The sequence below is a fragment of the Eptatretus burgeri genome, unplaced genomic scaffold (assembly GCF_056783735.1).
Source record: "Eptatretus burgeri isolate ZD-2024b unplaced genomic scaffold, Ebu_testis_v1 Ebu_testis_scaffold_933, whole genome shotgun sequence".
NCBI classification, from domain to species: Eukaryota; Metazoa; Chordata; class Myxini; order Myxiniformes; family Myxinidae; genus Eptatretus; species Eptatretus burgeri.
The window spans coordinates 1-23,001 of NW_028222882.1; the positions used below are offsets into that span (position 1 = coordinate 1).

Sequence of the window (23,001 nt, forward strand, 5' to 3'; positions counted from 1 at the left end):
GTCCTGAGTTCAAGCCCCATTGGCCGCTGAATTAATATACATCAGGAGGTTGACTCAGCCTGTCATCCTTCCGAGGTCGGCAAAATGAGTACCAGTGTACTGGTAAGGGGGACACTGCATCAGCGGCATATCCGTGTCCCAACCATTGATGCAACCGGCAGTCACAAACTGCACTCGATAGAATGAGTAGAAAATTGATTTTCAATTTCGGAGGCTCTGCAAGGATTGGTGGAGACAATATCCCAATGAAGTCTGGACCTGTTAATGTTCTTTTTTTGATTTAACACTCAGCCATGTCTTTGTGCAAATGATTCTGTAATTGGAACCAATGGGGTCTGATGAAGAGTGAGCTTGAGAATCCATAACACTGTTACTTCATCTTTCACGACGACATGTGACTCCACCAGTTCTGTGATTGTGACCAGAAACCATTTAAAAAATGAAAAACTTAACGGTTGCCAAGGTTACCAGCTCCACGCACGACAATATCTCCTCACTGAATCGTATGAGAACGAACACACAGAACATACAAGGGGGGGGGGGGAGGGAAGGAAAAAAACAGTGGGGAACAGAGACATGAGGGGTAGAGGGAGAGGGGGGGGGGACTTGGGGTACACAAGTTGGACATTACAGGGACTTTAAGGAGGTGGTTTTGGGATGGATTCATCGGGGGATTTCGATGGGGGATGATAAAATCAGGTGTTGGTGAACAGCTGTTTTGAAGGCCTGGAGGGAAGAATGGGATTGAACAGAGTGAGGGAGTTTATTCCAAAGGCGGGAAAAAAAGACCTCCACTTGTTTCCCCCCTGTCAGTTTGAATTGTCTCTTTGCCTGACATCACCTCCTTTTTATATGAGCCTCGACCCCCAATGTATTACAAAATAAATTTATCCTTCCACCTCGTTGGCCATGAACTTTAATCGTCATCTTTAATTTTATTATCTTACCCTCTGTTATATTTTCCATGTTAACCCCCCCACCTCTTTCACTCATCTCCAACATCGTGTTCACTAATCATGATCCATATTGACCACCAGGTTCACCCAACACCCCACCATGAAGTTGTGACCTACCTATAAAAGTGTAACTATCAGTCTGTCAATCATTGTCTGAAGAGGAAACGATCCACACATTGTTCCTCTTCCATGAGCCAGTGATTTGTTTCGAAGTTTCAGTGAATCAGTTAAGAAGTAATTATAAATTTCAAGGCCAAACTTATCCTGTTTGAGCTGTTCTCGTGTCCATGATGGAATGTGATTAATCTCAAAACATGTCATTATCAGGATAAAAACAACAACAACAATAATCACCTCCACCACCTCTATTTCACCAACAGGTGTGAACCGTGGGGCGGTCCTTGTGGGGAGGAAGTGAAAGTTAAATTTTACTTCATGGCAAAGTCCGTCGTGGTGAAGTCACTCGGGTCAAAGTCCCTTCGGTTCGTCTCATCGAGTCCCTCTATGGTATTCCCGAGGAAGGTTTTCTCAACTCCAAAGACCCACAGAGTCCCAGTCCCAGTGAAACCCATTCATGTCCAGAATCCCCGACCCCGATCGGTGCAGGATCAACAGAAGGATCATCAGTGGGTGATTCTGTTGTCCCTGTCTCGGTAAGACCACTCCCTCTCCATGAGCTTCGACTCTCCTTGTGACGTTTCCTCTCCATGAGCCTCGACCCTCATTGTGACGTTTCCTCTCTTTGAGCCTCGACTCTCCTTGTGACGTTTCCATTTAACCTCGTGTGGGGTCGGTGCGGACCCAACTCAGACCCTTTCCCTTTATTCCTTGCTCGGGAGTTTGTTTGGTTTTGTGAGCCTCCCCTCCCCCCCCCGGGGGGGTAACACACCGGTCCCCAACATGGACTGTACTGTGTTTTATGTTTGTTTGTTCAAAGTTCCACATTTCACAACAAAAAACATGTCCGTATCTCGCCGAGAGCTCAGGATTAACTTTCCAGAAAATCACTGATCTTGTGTAAATGATCTCTTTGGGGAGAGAGGGACGATGGTTTGAGTCTCGTCACGGACCAGGTTTGGGTCTCGTTATGTTTGATTTGGTTGAATTTGGTTTATTGATTTGGAGATCATTCCCACCAAACATCTTTTGTTCTCCTTCACCTTGTCCGTCCGTCCCGTGTCCCTCCCTTCATCACTTTAACAAACCTCATCTCTCGATCATTTCACTCTTTCATGAGGTTCATCTTCCCAGAGAACTCATCATGTTGAGCACTGATTGGCTGGAACGTTATCAGGTGTTTATTTATTATATTTACAACTTACATTATTGAGATTATCTACCTTTTTATCAACAATGTTATTTTGGTTTCTGTGTTGATCCAGGAGGTATCAAGATGGGAGAACCACGCCATCACTCAGGAGGAGCACGAGGGTTGACCCGTCATGTTCCGAGCACACAAAGCCATCATCTCGGAGGAGCACAAGGGTTGCCCCGTCATGTTCCGAGCACACGAAGCCATCATCCAGGAGGAGCACAAGGGTTGCCCCGTCATGTTCCGAGCACACAAAGCCAGGACTCCGGAGGAGCACAAGGATTGACCCTTCATGTTCCGAGCACACGAAGCCAGGACTCCGGAGGAGCACAAGGATTGACCCTTCATGTTCCGAGCACACGAAGCCAGGACTCCGGAGGAGCACAAGGATTGACCCTTCATGTTCCGAGCACACGAAGCCAGGACTCCGGAGGAGCACAAGGATTGACCCTTCATGTTCCGAGCACACGAAGCCAGGACTCCGGAGGAGCACAAGGATTGACCCTTCATGTTCTGAGCACACGAAGCCAGGACTCCGGAGGAGCACAAGGATTGACCCTTCACGTTCTGAGCACACAAAGCCAGGACTCCGGAGGAGCACAAGAGTTGACCCATCATGTTCCGAGCACACGAAGCCAGGACTCCGGAGGAGCACAAGGATTGACCCATCATGTTCCGAGCACACAAAGCCAGGACTCCGGAGGAGCACAAGGATTGACCCTTCACGTTCTGAGCACACAAAGCCATAACTCAGGAGCATCAGAAGGTGAGTGGGAAGAACCTTCAGTTCCTCGTGTAGTTTCTCCCATGAACGGTTCATCTATCATCACAAACACCTCTTGGTAGTTTCCTGAAAAATCCTGGTTTCACTTGTGGAGATCGTGCTTGTGCTCCTTCTGATGGTTTATTGATGTGAAGGTTCTCGGGTTGTTTGTCAGATCTGAAGTTTTTATTATTTGACACAAGATGGAGATTTGGTTGATTTATCTCAGTTCGTAAAATCTTCAATTTCACTTCACATCATGATGTCAAAATCTCATGATTTACCTGTAAACAAAACTCGATGTTGATTTGATCCGCATCTGTAAGCACAGTCCAGGCACCTCAGAAATATTCCACAAGGAACTCAAACTGAACTTTGACCTCCCATCTCAGGTGATGTTCACAGCAGATCGATGGTCAAGTTGAATGTTATTCTTTTGTTGTGTGATTGTGATGGAACAACATCAAAATATGTGATGTTAATTCATATGAGGATCGTGGTGTCGTATTGTGGAATCGTCATGTGGTGTCATTCTTCATTGTTATTCTTCTTCATTTTTCTTCTTCTCCTTCATTATTCTTCATCCATCATAATCCCACAACAAAAGTAAAATGTCAAAAGATGTCGTGAGTCGTGATGGCAATCCAAAACAGGATTGTGGTGTCGTATTGTGACATCATAATGTGGTGTCATTCCGACCTTGTTTGATTGTGTTTTTTGAGATTTCATCTGTTTTTACTTTTTTTTGAAAATGTTGTTTTTCTTGATTCTTATTTTTTGTTTTAATTAATTAATGCAAATTGTTTTAATTAATTAAATGCTTCATGTTTTATACAGCTTGTTATTTTGGTAAGGATTAAATCCATTTATGTTTTAAATTCGGCCTCTGGTACATTCTACACCCCTCAATCCTGGCTTTTGGTTCAGTCCACGATATGGATTACTCGTGGGGCAACTTAGCATAACAATTGTGCATTTTGTGAGGAAAGCACCAAATTTGGTGCTTTCTTCACAAAATGCACAATTGTTATGCTATATTTAGCTAAGTTTCCCCACAATACCACATATGCGGAAATGTCGATGTGATTATCATTTAAAAAAAAAAAAAATGCTTAATGTTTCATATGTTTTGTTATTTTGATAAGGATAAAATCCATCAATGTTAAATTGTTTTAACACTTGTTTCAGTTGATTTGGATGATGGTTTGGATATGTATTACTTCTGGAATAGTACTGTCCATATTCCCCCCTCCCACAATTCCCCCTTAGTTTGGTTGAGTCCACATTTATGTTCAATTTATTTTCCTAATAAAATGATTGTTTTATATATTTTTAAATTATGTGTTGTGTGCACTAGCTCAGAAACAAAATAACGTCCTCACATTGGAATCACCATCATAGCTTCAGTAGTTATTGAGGTCGGTGAGGCTACAGTTTAACCTTGTTTTTTCGAGGTGACCAAGAAGAAGTACAAATTGGCGTTTCTATGATCTCCTGTTGTGGTACTTTTAGTGATTTATTCTGGTGTCTTTTTCAGTCTTGGAAGTTCAGAGAACACTTCAGAATAAAAGATATGGCTTTTAAATGCTTAAGACTTCACTCGAAAGGAGTTATGAGCATATTGTTACGGCTGTGGAAATTCGCAATACACCATAAAGGGTCCATAGATCAGGTATGCCGATAACACTGAACAACAAATTTCAACAAAAATTTTTTACTGGAGATGTGCAAAGTGATTAAGACTAATTTGGGTACGCTGATTTCAAAAATCATAACCGTTTTGCTGTATCACGTCAGGATTTTCAGGAACAGAAATATTCCCATTGCCAAGAAGTCAGGATTTCAATGAAATTTACATATGTCTTTAACATGTCTATTTCGTACAATTGTTGTTAACTTGTGTTATATTTCTTTCTTTCAGATAAAGATGAGTAGGCGTTCCTGTACCAATCATCCTGACAACTTCTGTTATGTCTGTGGTCGGTATACCAAAAAAGATCAACAGCGAAGTATATCTACAGCAGTGAAAATGAAGGCCGCCTACTTTCACTACTTCGGGTGTAAGGTGGGGGACCAAGAACAGAGCTGGGCACCACACATCTGCTGCACAAGCTGTCACACAACCTTGACTCAGTGGTTGGTGGACAAGCGCGCGAGCATGCCATTTCCGGTGCCCATGATATGGCGTGAGCCGCAGAATCATCATGATGATTGTTATTTCTGCTGCACAAGCATCGCCGGCTTCAACAAGAAGAATAAAGGTCACATCAAGTACGCTGACTGCGTCTCTGCTCGTAAACCTGTGCCTCATGATGACGAGAACCCCGTTCCAACACCTCCAGCTGATCAGAACATAGCTGTAAGCAGTGGTGAAGAGGATGGTGATGATGAACCTTTTGAACCCGACACTCAAGAATCACACCTTCTGAACCAGGGAGACTTAAATGATCTTGTAAGAGATCTCTCGCTGTCAAAGGCGAAGGCAGAGCTGCTTGGATCAAGGCTGCAGCAGTGGAATCTACTTGAACCTAACACCAAGATATCCTTGTTCAGAGCACGTCACAGAGACATGGCTGAGTTCTTTGAGATGGAAGACACGATGACATTCTGCAGTGACATCAACGGTCTGTTGAAAGAACTTGGGTGTGATCACGATCCTGCAGACTGGCGCCTCTTCATCGACTCGGGGAAGAACAGCTTGAAGGCTGTTTTGCTCCACAATGGCAACGAGAAACCATCAGTCCCACTGGCTCACGCGTTCGGCATGACAGAGACCTATGAGACTATGCGGCAGCTGCTTGATTCCATCAAGTACAATGACTTCAACTGGTACATCTGCGGAGACTTGAAAGTGGTGGCGCTGTTGTTAGGGCTGCAGTCAGGCTACACAAAATACATGTGCTTCCTTTGTCTCTGGGATAGCAGAGACGACAAGAATCACTGGACGAAGAAAGATTGGGAAGAGCGAAAAGAGCATGTACCTGGTCGACACAACGTGAAGCATGTCGCCCTTGTCGACCCAGCCAAGGTTTTCCTTCCGCCACTCCACATAAAGCTCGGCTTGATGAAAAGTTTTGTACGGGCAATGGATCTGAATGGACGTGGGTTTTTATACCTCAAGGAAAAGTTTGGCAACACCTTGTCGGAGGCCAAGATCAAGGCTGGTGTCTTTGTTGGACCGCAAATCCGACACATTATGAAGGACGAAACTTTTCCGACAACTCTAAACCCCAAAGAGCTGGCAGCGTGGAGGAGCACTTCTTGGGGAACGAGCGCGCGGACAACTATGAAGAAATAGTGCAGCAGCTGCTGGAGTCCTTCAGGAAACTTGGCTCCAGGATGTCCCTGAAAATCCATTTCCTACACCAGCACCTGAACTTCTTCCCTGACAACTTGGGAGCAGTCTCGAACGAGCACGGCGAGCGATTCCACCAAGAGATTTCACTCATGGAGACGCGTTACCAAGGGCGGCACAACCCAAACATGATGGGCGATTTCTGCTGGTTCCTGCATCGTGAAACTGACACAGAGCAGCACAAACGCAAAGCCAAATGCCTAAAGCATTTTTAATTACATTCTAGTGGAGTTTTTCTGTAATTTCTATAATTTTGAAGCATTCATGAAATAAATGAATAAATGAATTTTTGTAAATTTCATTGAAATCCTGACTTCTAGGCAATGGGAATATTTCTGTTACTGAAAATCCTGACGTGATACAGCAAAACGGTTATGATTTTTGAAATCAGCGTACCCACATTAGTCTAAATCACTTCACACATCTCCAGTAAAAATTTTTTGTTGTTCAGTGTAAGTAATTGTGTAGTTAGACTTTCCCACCGTTGTTTAGAGTGAATTTCCGTGTTCACAGGGCTGTGATCCTTTGAGTTAGCCGTTTTTCTTTCGCTATCGTTATTTTGGACCTTCCTAAAACGTCGAACGAAGGCCCCGTGGAAGACCTGCAGCAACGCGCGAGTTTTCCTGCCGTTTTGCGCCGCCAATGCCGGCATGAGAAGCGGCGAAGAGCTCGCTCGTGATTGGTGGACGTGGAGCGTGAGGCTGTTGGGAGGGGGAACGCCCCTTTTCGAGGAGCTTCTCGAAAGAGCTCGAAGGGAGGTGGAGCCGTAAATGGGGTGGAGCGAAGGGGCGGAGCCCCGCGCAATATGAGGCGGACCGCACGCGGGGCTCGCTCTCTCTTCTTCTTCATGCTGGATTGCCCTGCTTCCTCTTCGTCAACGTCATCCGCTCTCTTCTGGTGGTCGAGGTCGAACCTCAGACTCGCTCTCGTCGTTCGCGCTTCCTCTTCTCTTGGTGGTCATCGGAGGTTCGCGCTTCCTCGTCTCTTTGTGGTCGAGGTCGAACTCGGGTTCTCTCTCCGGATCGTCGAGGTTGTCTTCTCCCTCTGGGCGCCAAGTCGTGAGGGTTGCGAGCGGTGGTCCAGGGTCGAGGCGCGCACGGGAGGAGAGTGTCGGAGAGGGCTCGCCGACCGTCGCACCTCGAGGGTGCAGGTAACCTGCTACGGTCTCGCGGGACCCGTTCGGTCTTCCAGGTCCGTGTCGTAAAGACCCAAGTGGTCCAGCCTGATCCCCTTGTCTGTGAGGGGGTCTTTTCTTGTATTTCTTTTGGGTTTTTTGAATGAATGTTGTTGTGGCGCTGTCCTGTCCAATAAAACTGCTTAAGTGACTGTACATTTATTAATTATATTCGGTCATAGTGCTTTCCCTTGCTTTTGTTTGCCTGCTGTTGTTTCTATTTGCCTGTATACGTGCTTGCCTGTTGTTCCTATTTGCCTGCTTTCGTGTTGTATAATAAATGTTCTTGTGTGAAATGTATCCCGTTCGTCATCTTTTTCCCGTTTGAAAGTTCCATCTTGCATCACGGAAGGGATTGGTAGTGGGTTGAGACATCCAGTAAGTAATCTGAACCGTCGAGGTCGGCGATAACTCCGCTCGGTTATCCGCTTAGCACAGAACGAGCCGCTTAAGCGGTTCGTGTCCGGAGCCGACCTGCGGGGTGGTACAACTCCTCGGTATGCTACCCGCGCGGGTACTTAGGTATATCGACATTCGGCGATTCACCCTATTTCACACGGGTAGAATGCGGACTGGGTTGTGGTGAGGTTAAACTCCCACCCGTGACTGGCTCCAGGCGGTAGTTCCAGCAGGGTCACGACTGAATTGTCCGTCCGGTGGGCCACGCGGTTGCTATTAGTGGGAAGTGGCTGATCACACGCCGGCGGGCGCGAAATTCGTAACACTGGTGTCAGGAGTGGGATGCGAACCCACCTCGGTCTCCAACTGAATTTACGGAACCGGATCAAGGGTGAGTGGAGCGACCCTCCATGTTCCATTAAATTACGGGCAATTTAAATTAAATCCCTTCCGAGAAATAAGATGGAGTTTCAAGGCAAGCGGGTGCCGGGGGTAGAAATGAATATGTGTAGTAATGTAGAATCCATGTCCCAGGATGGTTCTTTTTATAACTCCACCGCTAATTACAATCCGTGGGGGAGCTCACCCTCATATTCTGAGCACGAACTTTGCCGGCAAACGGAGTCGCATGATGGCGGCGCGGCCGCACTTCAGCGCGGCACGAGGCGTGAGCGGGCCGCTATTAATAGCGCAATGAATGGCACGACACGAGGCGAGCGTTCCCAACAACTGTTTCAAGCCACGTGGGCATGGCAGGCGAGGCAGGCAGACATCGGCGGGCTTCGGAAACAATTAAAAAAGAAAGCAAGGTTGAGGTACACAGAGATAATGAGAGAGCAACGACTGAAACAGGAAAAAGAAATCAACCAATTGAAGGAAACTATGAGGTTGGAGAATGAGGGACAGGGGGTGAAAGAAATTTAAAAAGAAAGACAAGAACAATTAAAAAAGAAAGCAAGGTTGAAGTACGCAGAGATAATGAAAGAACAACGAACGAAACAGGAAAAAGAACTAAGCCAATTGAAAGAAACGATGAGATTGGAGGCTGAAAAGCATGAGGAACAGTGGGAGAGAAAACAAAAACTCTTCAAGTTTGAAATTAACCAGCTCGAGGGGAGAGCAAAATTTGAGTCCACGGAGATCGAAAAACTCCGGAAAGACAACGAACAGCTCAAAAAGCTCCGAGAGGAAGAACGACTCAAATGGGAAGGAAAATGTAACCAGGAAGAAACAGAAATAAGGAACAAGGAGAGAAAATGTATAGAGATGTGGGAGATAGAAAAAATAGAGGAGAGATTACATGATAAAGACGGGGTTAAGGACGAGCACACACACATTAAGGTGGTGGAGGACCATGAGGGGGAGCTGGTGGACTGTTTAGGGACCCGGTGCAAGCAGCCGGATAGCCTCCTTCAGGAACGGAGGGAGACGCTATGCTCCCTTGAAGCTGATGTCGACCAGGTAGGTTCGGTCGTGTCAAGCGAGTTAGAGGGGGCGAGTGCTGTGCACAGGTGCACGTGCAGCTTGGGGGGTATGGAGACCCCGGGACCCCTAGTGGTGGCGCGAATCCCCAGTGTGGTTGTGCAGGTGTGCGTGTTTGCGAGTGTGTGGAGATGCGTGCTTTCTAGCACGCATGGTGTGAGTGAAATGTTGGGAGTGAGTGAACGGCCGAGTGCAAGAGAGACCGTGTGTGTGAGAGAGCGGTCTGCAAGGGAGATGATGTTCGGCATGCGGGTGCACGCAGCCGCGTCTCCGAGTGTGAGCGTCGTGACACGCAGGTGTGCGTGGGTCGAATGGCGACGACGACGGCGACAGGTGAAGGACAAAGGCCGGGTAGCAGCCGTAGCTGGATTGGGGACCGCGCCGGGTTTGCACGGCGGTGAGTGCGAGGTTCGTGCCATGCAGTGCACGAGGCCGCCATGTGCGCGCTTGCGGGAGTGAAGCCCGGTCCGGAAACGCCAGCGGTGGATGTTGCCGATCCCGCGGACGGACAAAAGTTAGGCTGGATTATGGATTTGGACCGGATGGGTTCTCCACGCGGTCGTGTGAGTGAAGCTCCGACGAGCGGAGCACATGTGTTCGTGTGGGGAGCCCCTCGAAACGCGAGGTTTGCTTTGTAATGCGCAGGGTGACGTCATGGCTGCGTGTATGGTTGGAATCCGGCAGGAGGGTGGATCCCTGCTGGATGGTACCGTCCAAGAGGGACGAGGTACGCGAACAGCTGCCATGACGTAAGGTGCAAGGTGCGCTAGCTGCAAGTTGCCGAGCTGGTGCTGCGCAATTTATAAAAAAAAAAGCAAGCCTCGCTTCGCGTGAACAGGATTCCCTGGGCAAGGGATGGAAGACCCCCTTGGCCAGGGCACAGGATGATCACGAGTTAGGGGAAGGGTTAGTGATAGTTAGACCGACTTCATGGGGCAGGGGTAAGTCCTCATGGAGTCCGTGGAATGGATTAGGAAGAGGGATTGTAGTTGAGATTTAGGTTGGGAAAATGATTTTTGAGGATTTGGAGACATGGACAGACTTGTGGATGTGTAGAGGTGACGTAGCTTAGCTACGTAGGTTAATAGGATGTGCTACTAGTGTAAGGGACGACGTGGGAGCACGAGGTAGTTAGGGGATTTAGTGAGAAGGATGGCAGAGATCAGCCATGTGTGAGTTGAGAATTGATGGATTGAAACATGATGAGTGAGTGAGGCCAGCGGGTCTGTGTGTATGGAGCGAATGTGGAATGCATGGTGCGATGAGTGATTGGGGGGAGGAGTGATTCCCACCCAAGGGACCCCGGGGTCAGTGTAATGTGAGTTAGGGGGGTTAGTCAAATTGACAAAAATGGAGGTCGTTTTGTTGTTGGTGGGAAAGTAGGCTCGATACCCATTTGGAGGGGTGCAGGAGCCCTGTTGACGGGCTGGGAGCGTGGCTGCGAAAGGTGAGTATCGCTGAGTGGGTACCCCGGGCACCGTGCTAGTCGGCCGTGGTAGGCCAAGCGCCCATGGGGGGCCGGGATAACGTAGTGGGCACGGGTGACCCGCTGATGCGGGACCTGGGGCGCCATAGGCCGCGTGGGCAGTGTACTGGGCATGCGCGACCCTCGGAAAGGGGCCCGGGGCGTCAGCCTGCCACATGAGCATTTCAGCGGAGTCGCCAGGGAGGGCACTCCCCGGTGTTTCGGGAGCTGGTAGGCTCGGAGGCAGTGTCGTTCCAGGGGTGCCATTGCTGGAGAAACGGCAGAGGGTAGTGCCTGCCAAGGGAGCCACGCGTCCCAGCCACAAACCCGTGTGAGGGCACGGGAGGAAAATTGGAGGGCAAGCCCCAAAATTGTGAGGACACCAACACAGGCGACGGGAATCTGGGTTGTTAGAACCAATAGATTAAGTGAGAGGTACTTTTTGAAAGCCCCGGGGTAGTTAAAAAGTTTAATGGATAGGGTAGATAGGAAGTGTACCCCTCCGCACCATCCATCCCTTCGCTCTCCTTGTGGGCCGCTGGACCCACTTTGGGTTAGATCGCTGAAATTTGAGGAGGCCATCCTGAAGCTTGCGTTGGGCCTCGGCACAGGATGCGAGCTCTCCCTTATTCCCCTCCAGGAAGGGAACGTAGGGGTTGGGAGTATGCCAGGAGACGATAGGTTAATCGGACAAGGATGATCAAGGGGGTTAGGGGACGATTTATAGAGGGGAAGTTAAAATAAAAACAAAACAAAAAAAGTTGGGGCTAAATTGATTTTTGACAAATTAAGGGGGTGGGTATGGACAGAGACAGGCACAGGCGATAGGTTGGGAGGGAGACGGTTAGGTAGGTCCGAGCCCGCCTTCTGAGTGGCCAGCACCACCGCACTCCCTCCACCAACTTCCACTGAAAGGCAAAGGCTGGCCAACTTCATCGGCTGGCTGTGTTCCTGCAAGGCCTGTGCCGGCCGGATCGTCTGCTGGTGTTTTGCTGCAAGGCCTGTGCCGGCCGGATCGTCTGCTGGTGTTTTGCTGCAAGGCTTGTGCCGGCTGGATCGTCTGCTGGTGTTTTGCTGCAAGGCCTGTGCCGGCCGGATCGTCTGCTGGTGTTTTGCTGCAAGGCCTGTGCCGGCTGGATCGTCTGCTGGTGTTTTGCTTCAAGGCCTGTGCCGGTTGATCATCTGCCGGCTGTTTGCTACAGCGGCCCTGTTTTGCCATGCCTTGCCTGCACACCTTTGCCATCCATGCCAACTGCCCATGTCCACCAGCTCCGTTCTGTTTTGCATTCCCCCCCCCCTGTTCATTACCATGTGCGCCAGGATCACCGCGCAAATTTGCAGGGACTGCCCTGATGGCAGCTGCAACACGGTCCTGCACCGGCGGTTCGTGCATTGTTCATTGCGTGTGTCACTTGAGCTGACACGGAGACTGCATTTGCGCAGCTCGTGTGCCGTTGTGTTATCTGCGTCCATTTCCGAGGAGATGGCCTTGAACTGCTTGTGAGCAGCCGGCCATGTTCCCTGTCACCTGCATTGCATGAGCCAGAGACTGCGTGCGAGCAGCCTGGCTCCATGCTAACTTTTTCTCGTTGCAAAGTCCATCGATCCTGGGCCATGGATTAGTGTAAATTTTATAAGGTTAAGTTGTTAAGTTGTGTATTGTATATGAGTGCACCCCCGGCATGTAAGTCTTAGCGCCAGCAATTTATTTAAGTCGTCCGTATGAGTGGGTTTGTTTAGTTAGTTACTCAGCCCGTAGGTTATTTATTTTGGGGACACTAATACTATGAATATCGCACTCAGAGATCCGAAGATAAACTGTACTAGGGGAGAACTTACACATGATGGCACACGAAAATTCGACGACTCGGCACGAGTCTGTAAAAAGGGGAGGGGGTAGTGTTACGGCTGTGGAAATTCGCAATACACCATAAAGCGTCCTGAGATCAGTTATGACGATAAGTAATTGTGGAGTTAGATTTCCCCACCATTGTTAAGAGGGAATTTCCGTGTTCGCAGGGCTGTGGTCTTTTGAGTTAGCCGTTTTTCTTTCACTATCGTTATTTTGGACCATCCGAAAACATCTAATGAAGGCCCCGTGGAAGACCTGCAGCAACACGCGAGTTTTCCCGCCGTTTTGCGCCGCCAACGCCAGCACGAGAAGTGGTGAAGAGCTCGCTCGCGATTGGTGGACACGGGGCGTGAGGCGGTTGGGAGGGGGAACGCCCCTTTTCGAGGAGCTTCTCGAAAGAGCTCGAAGGGAGGTGGAGCCGAAAAGGGGGTGGAGCCCCGCGCTATATAAGGCGGACCGCATGCGGGGCTCGCTCTCTCTTCTTCTTCGTGCTGGATTGCTATGCTTCCTCTTCGTCGACATCATCCGCTCTCTTCTGGTGGTCGAGGTCGAACTCAGACTTGCTCTCGTCGTTCGCGCTTCCTCGTCTCTTGGTGGTCGAGGTCGAACTCGGGTTCTCTCTCTGGATCGTCGAGGTCATCTTCTCCCTCTGGGCGCCAAGTCGTGATCGTTGCGAGCGGTGGTCCAGGGTCGAGACGCGCATGAGAGGAGAGTGCCGGAGAGGGCTCGCCGACCGTCGCACCTCGAGGGTGCAGATAACCGGCTACGGTCTCGCGGGACCCGTTCGGTCTCCCAGGTTCCGTGTCATAAAGACCCAAGTGGTCCAGCTTGACCCCCTTGTCTGTGACGGGGGTCTTTTCTTGTGTTTCTTTTGGGTTTTTGAATGAATGTTGTCGTGGTGCCGTCCTGTCAAGTAAAACTGCTTAAGTGAATGTACATTTATTAATTATATTCAGTCGTAGTGCTTTCCCTTGCTTTTGTTTGCCTGCTGTTGTTTCTATTTGCCTGTATACGTGCTTGCCTGTTCCGATTTGCCTGCTTACGTGTTGTATAATAAATGTCCTTGTGTGAAATGTATCCCATTCGTCGTCTTTTTCCCCGTTTGAAAGTTCCATCTTGCATCACGGAAGGGATTGGTAGTGGGTTTGGACACCCAGGAAGTAATCTGAACCGTCGAGGACGGCGATAACTCAGCTCGGTTATCCCCTTAGCACGGAACGAGCCGCTTAAGCAGTTCGTGTCCGGAGCCAACCTGCGGCGTGGTACAACTCCTCGGTACGCTAGCCGCGCAGTTACTTGGGTATATCGACATTCGGCAATTCACCCTATTTCGCGCGGGTAGAATGCGGACTGGGTTGTGGTGAGGTTAAACCCTCACCCGTGACTGGCTCCTGGCGGTAGTTCCAGGAGGGTCACGACTGAATTGTCCGTCCGGTGGGCGACGCTGTTGCTATTAGTGGGAAGTGGCCGATCGCACGCCGGCGGGCGCGAAATTCGTAACGATATCATTGTGTACACATTGGAATGGGTGGCCATTTTTTCCCCATATCATCCCTCGAGATGGAGTCCTACTGTAGTCAATGATAATATATATAGGTCACTCGAACAACTCACTGACTGATATTAATGTTCCATACCTTCCGGATGACGTACAAAGCTGAAATTTCACGTGCCGATAGACATCGAAGCTGATACACTGGGAAAAATCACAGAAGGAGCGTCCTAAACGAAAATGTCCAAAAATAAGTGCAGCCTTGTGCTCACGGCAGGTGAGTGACCCGAGACAATGGAGAAGCATGGCTTGTTATTGCTTACACTGTGTAAGCATAATCCACCAGTATAAATGAATTGTGTATGTAGTGTAACGGTCATGCGGTCCGATCCGGTGAGTTGCTGAGTAACCACATCAGCCCCCCACTGCAGAGATCTCCTGCTGGATCCTGTGTTTAGAGCCACGTTACCATGCAGATTGAAGTTCCTGAGTTGGGTGAGTGCCATACTGAGGCGTACTCCAGGTGGGGGTGCATACCCCAGGTGGTGGTGCGTACCCCAGCTTTTGGTTTGTAAGAACGACACTGAAAATGTTAAAAGTGGTGCAAAACTCCAATAACTCTCAAAATGTTAAAAGTAGCCCAGAACACCCATTGTATATCCTACTATTCACAAAACCATCCATCCATCCATTGGGACCATTCTCTGTGCAGAGCGTTACTGCTGCCTAAGCAGTCTCCTTGACTATTGGGAACAATCCTGAATCGGTCACCACTCCAGCACAGGATACCAGCAAGCTGGTACTCATTTTGCCAACCTCATAAGGAAGATAGGCAGAGTCAACCCCACATGGTATTAATTTAACAGCCAAGCAGGATTTGAACTAAGGATCCTCAGATCCAAAGCCTACCACCCTAACCATTAAGCCAACATCAGGTATCTTTACAAAATGATCCACATGAAATGGCAGTGTATTTGCCAATTTTAATCACAAACGATAGATCTCAACGAACCGCCATTGTCTAGGAGGTAAACATGTTCTACCTGTCAGGGTCTGCATCATCACCTTACGTTGAATTCCCATTTCTACCAATACACACTCCAAACAATTGCTCATTTGAGGTGAGACATCTCTAAACCCATCAGAGACGGGTACCCTGCTCGTACCTATTTAATATGATCAATTTTATGATTTTATTAATAATTATACCTCTTCAAAGCAATAATTAATTTTTGTTTCGTAAGTAACATGTTTACCTGGGTGGATCAAGCATTTATTGTTGATAGATAAAGTAAGGTGAGGCAGTAGCCAAAGGTGTAGACCATGGTTGAGATGGGAGGATTGTGTGAAGAGTGATGTCACAAAGGTGGAGGTGGAGAGAGAGGAGAGAGAGCTGGTGATCGAGGGTGGTGGAGTAGTGTTGTGAACAGAGTAGAGCAGCTGCTCAGTCCCAGTCTATCTCATTCCATATAAAGGGATTTTGAGGAAAAATAAATAAATAAAGTAATCGGTGAATGGTTTGATTCTGAAGTACCAAATGATATCTTTGTGTTTTTCCATCAGGTGAAGAACTGAAGAAGAAGCTGAAGCAGATTCATGATCTCGTTGAAGATCTTAAGAAGTTGCCTGAGTGAGTTGATCACACTAATTTGGGTGTTTTCACAATATTGTACTTGGACTTGAGACTTTGACTTGCTTGATGGACCTCGTGCTTTAACTGAACTCACTTATAATCACTCTGATAATACAATCTAGAACCTGGTAATGTATGGAGAAAGGAGGTGGTTACGAGGTGATATGATGGAGATGTTTAAGATAATGAAAGGTAGAGATAAAATAAGTGCAGATTAATTATTCAGCAGAGTAGACAGTGATAGGGATTGCAGGATGTAAGGGGTAATTTTGGAGCGTGTCACACAGGAGAAGGATCTGGGGATGGTAACAGATACGGGAGGTAAGCAGGCAGCACAGTGCCAGGTATCTATAGGTAAGGCAAGTCGGGTTTTAGGTTGTATTCGGAGGGGGATCATTTTAAAATCGAAGGAGGTCGTTTTAACATTGTATAGGAATTTAGTGAGGGCCACATCTGGAATATTGTGTGCAGTTTTGGTCACCACAACTCAGGAAGGACATCGTTGCCATAGAGAGGGTTCAGCAAAGGGCTACGAGATTGATTCTGGGCCGAGCTGGACTCAGCTATGAGAAGCGGCTGAATAAACAGGGCTTCAAATACAAGAAAGGAGGTGGTTACGAGGAGATATGATAGAGATGTTTAAGATAATGAAAGGTAGAGAAAAAATAAGTGAAGATGAATTATTCAACAGAGTAGACAGCAATAGGACCAGGGGCCATAGCCTGAGAGTAAAGAGGAGAGTTATGTTGGTAGTAAGGCAGGGGACTTTTACTAAGAGAGTAGTTATTGCATGGAATGGTCTCCCTGGAAAGGTCGTGGCAGCAGAAACAGTAGATCAGTTAAAATTAGAATTGGATAGATACCTGGAAGTTATGGGGATGTTGATAAGACTTGTCGGTAGGTTGAGCATTGATAGGTGATTGTGTGAACGTTTATGGAACGTTGTTGGTGGAGATCTTTTCAAGGAGTGTGGTGTGGTTGATGTGGGGGGTTTTTTTTTTTAAACCCAAGACTGTCTATGCCCATGACGGTGTATACCGTCTATTTCCACAACTTCCCTGGAAAGAAACAGAAATAAAAAAGCCTCTACAAAACCTTTAAAAAAACACCAGAAAAATTCAATAAAATTTGTTTTCCTTTGCATTTTTCTTATTTCGATCTTGCATTGATAAATCGTTGTGGTGTTGATGTGGCACAGACATGATGGGCTGAATGACCTCCACCTGCGTAATAGTTGGTGGAAGCACCTTTGACAGCAATTACAGCTGCAAGTGTGTTGAGATAGGTCTCTGCCAACTTTGCACACCTTGATTGCGGAATAGTGAAGTTGTGTGGAGAGTGTTGATGGACAGCAATCTTCAAGTCATGCCACAGATTTTTGATTGGATTTAGGTTGGGGTTCTGACTGGGTAGCTTGAGTAGTATGCTTCGGGTCATCATCCTGAAAGGTGAACTTCCGTCCCAATTTCAGCTTTGTTGCAGAGGGCAGCAGTATTTCCTCTCGGATTTTTCTGTATTTTGCTCCATCCATTTTCCCTTCTTTCTAACAAGTGACCCAGTCTGTGCTGATGAGAAACATCCCCACAACATGATGCTGCCACCACCATGCTTCACAGAGGGGATGGTGTAATTTGGGTGATGTGCTGTGTTGGGTTTGCGTCAAACGTAACATTTTGCATTAAGGCCAAAAAGTTCCATCTTGGTTTTGTCAGACCACAAAACTTTTTGCCACATGGCTTCAGAATCTCTGGAGTGGTTTTTGCAGACCTCAAACAGGATTCAAGGTGGGTTTTTTGAGTAATGGCTTCCCTCTTGGCACTCCAAGAGGGGAAAAAAAGTCTTATTTAATACAGGCCAGACTTGTGTAGTGCTTGGGATATTGTTGTCACGTGCACACAGTGACCAGTCTTTGCCATGAAGGCATGTAGCTCTTTCAAAGTTGCCATTGGCCTCTTGGTGGCCTCTCTGATCAGTCTCCTCCTTGCTTGGTCATCCAGTTTGGAGGGACAGCTTGATCTAGGCAGGGTCTTGGTGGTACCATACACCTTCCACTTCTTAATGATTGTCTTGACTGTGCTCTAAGGGATATTCAAGGCCACTGACATATTTTTATACCCATCCCCTGATCTGTGCCTTTCCACAACTATATCCCGGAGGTCTTTTGAAAGCTCCTTGGTGCTCTTGGTTGAGTCTTTCCTGTGAAATGCGTTACCCAGCAGAGGAAACCCACAGGAAGAGCTGATTTTATTCTGAAATAACAAAAAAAATCACGACAATTTAACAAAGGTGGAGGCCAATTAACTGAGTGTTTGATTTTGAAGGTGATTGGTTACACCTGAGCTTAGTTACAATTGCTATATTGGGGGTGGGGGGGGGGGAAGGTGGACACTAATCCAACCAAGATATCCTAGTTTTGTCTTTTTAATGAAATTTTGAAATTTGTATAATTTGTTTTTCATTTGGAAGTTGTGGGTTACAATGTCTAAATAAAGATGGAAAAAGTCTAATGTAATACAATTTGATTCCAGGATAGAAGGCAAAAAAATGTGTAAATTTGGAAATGGGGTGTACACTTTCTATAGGAACTGTACATGTGGTTGGTTTCACTTCAAATGAACACGGATTTACATGCACATTCAGACTTTAAAGAAACTTCATTGATGATTCAGTCTTCATAGAAACTTCATTGATGAAAATCTGTGCTTGTTGAAGACAGCCACCAACCAAGTTCGGTTTTGACGGCACCACCCATTGAGAGATCAGTTCGGTTTTGAACAAACCACGAGTGATATCTTTCCTTCACTTTCATAAAATAGTTTTCAGGTTTGAACAAATTCTAACAGAACTGTCAGCAAGCTCTGTTTATGTTTGAATTCCCCTTAATAAAATATTCATCTGCTTAAATTCTCATCACTCATCCACATCTAAACACCTGTTGATCATGGATCTTCCTCGATCACTGACAATGCTCTTGTTTACATGTCTGTAGTTATCTGGTGCTGAACAGTTTCTCTGATTAATTGGGTTGGGGTTAAGTTAGGTTAGGTTCGATCTGAACCAAAATCATGCCAAATTGACATTTGTTCAGCTGAAACAATTCATCCTTAATTATCCATCAATCCCAACATGCTGTTATGTGTATTCAAAATCACTCATACCTCAAATTATTCAGAATTACATGATACAATTCAGGTGACCTTTGATCTTAGTCATTGATCTTAAACTCTGCCCATCACAAGTAAATGCTTGAAAAATTCACAAAAACATAAACACAAACAGAGGCCATTTGCTAAAGTAATTTTGAAATACCAAATTTATGAAATGCCTACCTGGTTGCCATGGTATCCAAGTATCGCTCAAATAAAGCACTCTCAAAATTACGAACAATCATTTTCATGTACACACTGTTACACGCAGACTCCGTGCCTCAGAGCGAGTGCCCCACAAGTACCAGGAGGGGAGCGTGGCAGACAATTAAAACGATCACTTTCAACTTTTCTGTTAATGTACAATCAAGTGACAACCAGCACACGACATAAAACCGAAGGAGATTTAAAATATAATTTATTAAATTCCACTGTCTTCGTTTCAAGCACCAATATCACTCAATAATAATTCATTCACAACGATTCATTCAGAAACTCTAAAATTCCATACAGGAGAACAAGTCATGTTCAATGCTTTTTAAAACTTAATCAGAGTAAAACACACACACACACACACACACACACACACACACACACACACACACACACACACACACACACACACACACACACACACACACACACACACACACACACACACGTCAATGCAGTTTCAGTTACTTCCACAACTCTGAGAAAGTACTGTCGAGGTAAGCGTGCAGGTTCCTGACGTGCGATTGATGGACGGTCAGCCGTGTGTATGGAGTGTGCAAGCCCCTTGGGAATTCTCTCGCAGGATGGAATCTCACTGCACCCCGGCCGTACCATGAGAAGGAGTGGGGAGGGATGATCTTAACGCAAGATGCCCAGAGAAGTTGTTAGCATGGAATGTCAACCTGGATGATACCCCGAGTGTTGCTTTGGTTCCTCGTGAACTCAACCAGTCTGCCAATAGGAGAGGACCTGATCACCTGAGAAGGTGCAATGGGTACAATTGGGTCTGTGATCAACGTGTGTCACTGTGTTCCAATGGCACAAGGCTCCCGAGCTGTCGCAGCCCATCTCCACCATGCACAGCTCGCTTGGCAAAGCAACCTTGACTACACTCCGCCGCTTCAAAGGCTCCGCACGCTGCTGGAGCTGGAGCTGGATCTCTGGTTCACCTCCAAGATCTCCACCGTGTCGCTTCAACTGAACGTTCATCACCTTTTATTGTAACGACACAAGGTCAATTCCGAAACAAGGCGACAGACAGTCCGAATTCAAAGATTGACCAAAGCCTGATCATTGGTTCCGAGCATTGTTTTTCATCACAAATCTTTCACCCAGTCCGTCTCTCCCTAATGTTGGAGTGCATCTCTCATGGTACTCGAACATTGTAGTCTCAACAAAGGTCATCTTCAAAGTTCTGTTGACAATACATCATGGTGTCGTGGGACTAATGAAGCATTTATTTGTCTGCAAACATATCCTATCACCCAATACCGATCACATTTATTTAATTCAAGTTTCCTTTTTCCACAGCAACTACGAGAAATACATAATGCAAGTTGCCAACACAGAAGCAACAATAGATAACATTTCCAGTTTCTGGTGTATAGGATTTACTAATCCATAACAACACATACATGTAATTGTCATGCCATACAAACATGACATGCATCATATAATAGATATCAACAAATACAGATACAAATTGAGGTCTATGTTGGCATATTTATTGTATCAACATACGGTATTTGTACTACTTTGTACACAGGGCTGAATGACATGAATGTGGTAAGTTTCCATGGAAACAAACTTCCGTAATTTGTTGACATAAGCAAGCAAAACAGTGGTGATTTCCTTTTATTACCTCCACCACCGAAGGTGAAAGGGGTTATGTTTTCACCCCTCTCTGTGTAGTTGTCTGTTTGTCTGTTTGTTAATTGCCGGAATCCTTCGGATTTCGGCGATTATGTTGTTTGTAACTTACGAAATTTCAAGATTTCATAAGTATATTGATCACTTCCGTCCTCTGTTTGTGTGTTTGTTTGTAGGCACGATAACTCGAGAACGGAAGAAGCTACCAATGTCAAATTACAACACGTGATTCAGGAGGTTGATGGCAAGTGCTGATTAGATTTTGCTCAAAATCGGTCAAAGTTCAAGGTCACAGTGAGGTCAAACATTTAATTTTTGATGGTTTGGTACAGAATTATTGTCGAAACTTCTTGTTTGCGTCGCTACCTTCTCGAGAGACAGCTTTTATTAGACAAGGTCAGAGGTCAAGTTGAGGATTTCGTAAGTACCAGTCTATGACTGCTTGTTACTTACGAAATCTAAAGATTTCGTCAGTATATTGATGACTTCCGTCCTCATGTTTGTGTGTTTGTGCGTTTGTTTGGAGGCACGATAACTCGAGAACGGAAGCAGCTACCAATGTCAAATTACACCACGTGATTCAGGAGGGTGATGGCTCGCGCTGATTAGAATTTGGTCAAAATCGGTCAAAGGTCAAGGTCACAGTGAGGTCAAACATTCAATTTTTGATGGTTTGGTACAGAATCATCGTAGAAACTTCTGGTTTGCGTCGCTACCTTCTGCAGAGACAGCTTTTATGAGACAAGGTCAGAGGTCAAGTTGACGATTTCGGAAGTACCAGTCTATGACTGCTTGTTTAGATTTCGTAAGTATATTGATGACTTCCGTCGTTTGTGTGTGTGTTTGTGTGTTTGTTTTTGGGCACGATAACTCGAGAACGGAAGAAGCTACCAATGTCAAATTACACCACGTGATTCAGGAGGGTGATGGCTTGCGCTTCTTGGATTTTGGTCAAAATCGGTCAAAGGTCAAGGTCACAGTGAGGTCAAACATAATTCCGTAAATTCATGTGGAGAAATGGAGTATTTTTGCTACGGTCGACGTAACGAGTTCGTTTCAACTTCGATTTTAATTTTGTCTTCGGTTTTTGCGATCGCTTAGGACGCTTAACACTCAGTTGTCGAAATTCTGGTAAAAATCGGATGTTTTGGAGACGTTTTAAGATTGTATAAAAATATTTCACTCGGATCGTCACGTGGTGCAGCGCGCTCAAGCAGACACGTCGTTGAGTTTCGTTAAGGTTTTGCTTGTGCGCGCTGATGGTCTTTTCGATAAAGATGGTGTTGAAAAGTCATTTTTTTATCCCAATAAAGGTTATCATCGCATGCCTGACTCGCTAAGCTGTCGGATTATGAAAAGATTGTTGGTGGATGGCCGAATATTACGGTTTTGTGACTTTGATAAAATAATATTAAATAATTGCGTGGAGAAATGGAGATTTTTGCTTCGGTCGACGTTACGATTTTTGATGGTTTGGTACAGAATCATCGTAGAAACTTCTGGTTTGCATCGCTAACTTCTCCAGAGACAGCTTTTATTAGACAAGGTCAGAGGTAAAGTTGACGATTTCGTAAGTACCAGTCTATGACTGCTTGTTACTTACGAAATCTAAAGATTTCGTCAGTATATTGATGACTTCCGTCCTCATGTTTGTGTGTTTGTGCGTTTGTTTGGAGGCACGATATCTCGAGAACGGAAGCAGCTACCAATGTCAAATTACACCACGTGATTCAGGAGGGTGATGGCTCGCGCTGATTAGATTTTGGTCAAAATCGGTCAACGGTCAAGGTCACAGTGAGTTCAAACATCCAAAAAATGATAAATCAATAATGGAAGAAGCTACCAATGTGAAATTACACCACGTGATTCAGGAGGGTGAGGGCTTGCGCTTCTTGGATTTTGGTCAAAATCGGTCAAAGGTCAAGGTCACAGTGAGGTCAAACATAATTCCGTAAATTCATGTGGAGAAATGGAGTATTTTTGCTACGGTCGATGTAACGAGTTCGTTTCAACTTCGATTTTAATTTTGTCTTCGGTTTTTGCGATCGCTTAGGACGCTTAACACTCAGTTGTCGAAATTCTGGTAAAAATCAGATGTTTTGGAGACGT

General features: G+C 46.3%; 1 protein-coding gene across 1 annotated transcript; it reads left to right on the top strand.

The window, feature by feature from the left end:
• The first annotated feature begins 1,347 nt into the window (after positions 1-1,347).
• Positions 1,348-22,688, top strand: LOC147006973 (uncharacterized). The gene is made up of 3 exons (XM_085867699.1): positions 1,348-1,609; positions 2,339-3,034; positions 15,814-22,688. The coding sequence occupies exons 2-3, from the start codon at positions 2,350-2,352 to the stop codon at positions 15,882-15,884; spliced, it is 756 nt and encodes a 251-aa protein (XP_085723825.1). The 5' UTR covers positions 1,348-1,609; positions 2,339-2,349; the 3' UTR covers positions 15,885-22,688.
• The last annotated feature ends 313 nt before the right edge of the window (positions 22,689-23,001 follow it).